Raw genomic sequence first — 4,133 nt, forward strand, 5'->3', positions numbered from 1 at the left:
AGGTTTAAACTTTCAATACCGCTCAATTGTTCAAGGCTGTCATTGGAAACTGTTACAATCTTTGTAACTTCTATTTGCTCCTCAAAAATTGAGGGAATATCAATATCTACTAGCTCTCCATCAACGAGTGGAATAACATGATCCACTTGGTCCTCAATAACCAATGGACTATCAATCTACTTGCTCATCAACAATCAATGAAATATATATTAAGGGAGGAAGATGATGACACCGCTATTTTAGGAAAATTCAGAGATGGTGATGACAATATGTTGGGAAATCTTATTTCCATAAAAACAACATTCATCATAAATAATAATAAGAAAATTCTAATGTTTGCATGGTAAGTAAAAAGGGGCCATGTGCAATTACCTTAAAAGAAAGGGTGAAGTTTGTGAAAAAAAATAAAAAAGAAAGAGAAAAACCAAAATCCCAAAGAGACGAGGACAAAACGAAAACCGCCCACCATATAATCCATCCACCCCACCCAACACCCCATGTTTTCATCCTTTCCTCCTCCATTCATCTTACACCCACCCTATATCACAATCCATCACTCTCTTCTCACTTCTCACTTCTCTTTCATCGCCCTGAGAAAAAAATGGACGACGATCACTATTCCGACCCCCAATCCCCCCCTTCTCTCAAACAAAAACTCAAACACTCCCTCTGCTTCTCCTGCTGCTTCCCCCACCGCCGCCGCCGCAACAACAACAACAACCACCTCCGCTACTACGCCTCTCCGCCTCCCATCTCCTCCGACGAGAAGCCCACCCTGATCTGGGTCCAGGCCGAGGACCCCCCGGATATCAAAGACAAGTGCCGCACCGTCTTCAGCTTCATCGCCAATGCGAACGTCAAGCAAAAACGCCCCTCCTCCGCCGAGTTCAGATACGATCCCCTCAGTTACTCCCTCAACTTCGAAGACGGTTACGATGACGATAACGACGCCGCCCCCTTGAGGAACTTCTCCGCTAGACTCCCGCCGTCCCCTCCGCAGCCTCCCGTGAAATCAGCGGTTGCCGTTACATGATGAACCGTTCTGTTCTAGCGGTGGTGGGCCCGCTGTGAGGGATATTTTGGGTATCTATAAATTTTGCTTTTTGCTTCTTTTTTTTCTTTTTTATTAATTTGTACAGAGATGGAACCATATGGATTTGAGTTTTCTCCTTTATTAATTTCTTTCGTAAATTATAAGCGTTGTATAATATGTTGCATTCATATCTAAATCCTTTTTTTTTTTTTTGGTGAAATTATGACGCTAATTTATAGCAAAAACGGAGTCAAATTAATAAAATATAAGGGAGGCTTATAATTCGAAGTAACCAATTTATAATTTTATTTGCTCGACTTAAATAAATGCTTCTGTACTTTTATATTTTTTTTATCGAAGCGACATTTTCCTAGGGACCATATATTAGATTATTACAACTTAGTACACTCAGTGATTGCGTGGACTATTTGGAATTATCTTACGGAGTATTTTTTTTTTTTGAAAACATCTGACGGAGTATTAAATAAAATATTTATACGTTACACGGGAAATAGCATTTTCAACTTAACCTTTTTTTTTTTTCAAAAAAAAAACTTAACCTTTGTTTATATTACTTTTTTCTTTTCTATTCTCTAAAAATGTTAATTTCATGTCATTATTTTTTTCTCCGTAAACTGCATTTTTGACTTTTGAGATAACAATGCCACATCACGTTTTACGAGGTATTAAAATAAAATAATCTTTTCAGGAGCCTCGAATGAGCTATTTCAAAATCTTCTGCAATGGTTTTTTTTTTTTAATAATATCAAAAATATTCTTTAAACACATAATTATATTTTATTATATGTACTCTATGTCTTGGTTAATGAAGTTTTTTTTTTTTTTTGAAAACCTTGGTTAATGAAGTTTGATTTGATATATTTATTTTTTATTTTTTGTAATATTTAACTTAGTGTTAATATATATATATAATTTTTTTAAATATAAAATTTAAAATTTAACAATTATAAAAAAAAAAAAGTTGAATTCATTGTTATTGATTTTTTTTAAAAGTTTTTGTCAACAAATAATAGTGTTGTATGGAGGGAGAAAAGAAAAAATAAATAAATTGATGCTAATTGACAACCACCCATCAAATCTTACAGGCGCTCAAGGCGTTTGCCTAATATGTGCACAAGTTACACCCTCTTTCTTTAAAAAAATTATCTACCCGACTTTCATTTATAATCAAACATTAAAATGTAATTTTAGAAGTTTATTTTTTAACGAATCAAACATTAATATAAAATTCTTATTTTATTCCATATCTAGCATGTACCCATAAAATGCATTCATATTTCTTTTAACAAAAAAATTCATAAACTAAGGCCTTGTTTGGTTAGTAGCGGATCCGCCAATTTTTGGCGGATCCGCCGTTTTCAGCGTTTTGACCATGGTCAAAACGCTGAAAACCTTGTTTGGTTAATGACGGTTTGGAGCAGCGGATTTGCTCCAAACCGCCAATATACAAAACGCTGCATATAGCAACGTTTTGCATTTGGCGTTTTGGGAAAAGTATTACTTTCCCCAAAACGCCCTTATATATAATAAAGAAAAAAAAAATTTAAAACTTACAGTTTGCCCAGCGCACCGCCTACGCTGGGCAAACTGATTGAATGAAAAATGGAGCCTTGAGGCTCCTTTTATAGGAGCCTCAAGGCTCCACTCCCCACTTATCCCACCGATGTGGGATAAGTGGGGAAACAAAGGGGAGCCGTGTGGCTCCCCTCCCCCCACCCCCCTCCCCTTTTTATTTTTTTTTTGTTTTTTTAATTTTAAAACATTATTATTATTGTTATTATTTATTATTTATTATTTATTGTTATATATATTTATTTATTTATTTATTTATTTATGTATGTATTAAAACATTATTATTATTGTTATTATTTATACATATATATATATATATATATATATATATATATATATATATATATTATGTATACCCTTTTGGTCATTTTACATGTTAACCGCTAATCTAAACAGCTAATTTTACCAAACATCTTTTTACAAACTGCTAATACAATCCACTGGTCAAACCCGCTAATATAATCCGCTATTTGATAACCGCTAACACAATCCGCTACCGCTAAAATCTAACCGCTGATAACCAAACGAGCCCTAAATATGTTGTGAATTTAAATAAAGAATTTCAATTAGCTAGTCCTCAACCCACCAAATAACTAAAGCCTTATTGAAGGATTTTTATTTATTTATTTAATGATTTCGGTGAAATTTAGTAAGCATCATGATATGCATGACGTGATGGAGTAAAGTGTCCGTGAAGGGATAATAAAGTAGCAGACTAGCGGTAGGCCAGTTGGGGACATTGGGATATCATAAAAATAATTAAATAACTAAATAAAAACAATATCTAATTAGATATTGACCCCTCACTTATCCGTTCCAATCCCATGATTATAATTTTGGGTTTGATAATAAATAATAAATGGGATTGTAACTATAAATTTTCTTTTAAAAAAAATATGGCTATGTTTGATAACATAATTAATTTATAAGTTAATTTTAGTTTATTTGATCACTATTAGTTGCTTGATTTGGTTAAACAATTAATATGAGTGTTTGATTAATTAGCTTTTTGTAACAGCTTATTGCTCCAAAATATTAAAATTTAAAAATATACTCAAAGCAGTTTTTTCGATGAGCTTTTTGAGAAAGTCATTTTGTATGTATCAACTATCAGCAAACAGCTAATTTACCAAATACTTTTCTATAATCAGTTCATGTTATCAACTAGTCAAACTCACTACCAAAAGCCTCATATCTAGCCAAAAACGATATATTATTTTCTTCACACACACACACACACACACACACACATATATATATATATATATTTATTTATTTATTATGTATACCCTTTGGTCATTTTACATGATAACCGCTAATCTAAACAGCTAATTTTACCAAACATCTTTTTACAAATCGCTATACAATCCGTTGGTCAAACCCGCTAATACAATCCGCTACCGCTAAATGCTAACTGTTGATAACCAAACAAGCTCATTATTTGATACAAAAAGTGTGTTAAAACAATAATATTCTTTTATTTGCACGAAAGTTCGCAATCGCTATT

General features: G+C 32.9%; 1 protein-coding gene across 1 annotated transcript; it reads left to right on the forward strand.

The window, feature by feature from the left end:
- The first annotated feature begins 501 nt into the window (after positions 1-501).
- Positions 502-1,244, forward strand: LOC116012440. Its single transcript, XM_031251973.1, has one exon. It carries the CDS (start codon positions 602-604, stop codon positions 1,031-1,033), a length of 432 nt encoding a protein of 143 aa, XP_031107833.1. The 5' UTR covers positions 502-601; the 3' UTR covers positions 1,034-1,244.
- The last annotated feature ends 2,889 nt before the right edge of the window (positions 1,245-4,133 follow it).

The sequence above is a fragment of the Ipomoea triloba genome, chromosome 3, assembly GCF_003576645.1.
Source record: "Ipomoea triloba cultivar NCNSP0323 chromosome 3, ASM357664v1".
In the NCBI taxonomy this organism is placed as follows: Eukaryota; Viridiplantae; Streptophyta; class Magnoliopsida; order Solanales; family Convolvulaceae; genus Ipomoea; species Ipomoea triloba.

Bases quoted from the DNA above. Each gene is read 5' to 3' on its own strand.
- LOC116012440 (XM_031251973.1), top strand. From the start codon at position 602: ATGGACGACGATCACTATTCCGACCCCCAATCCCCCCCTTCTCTCAAA.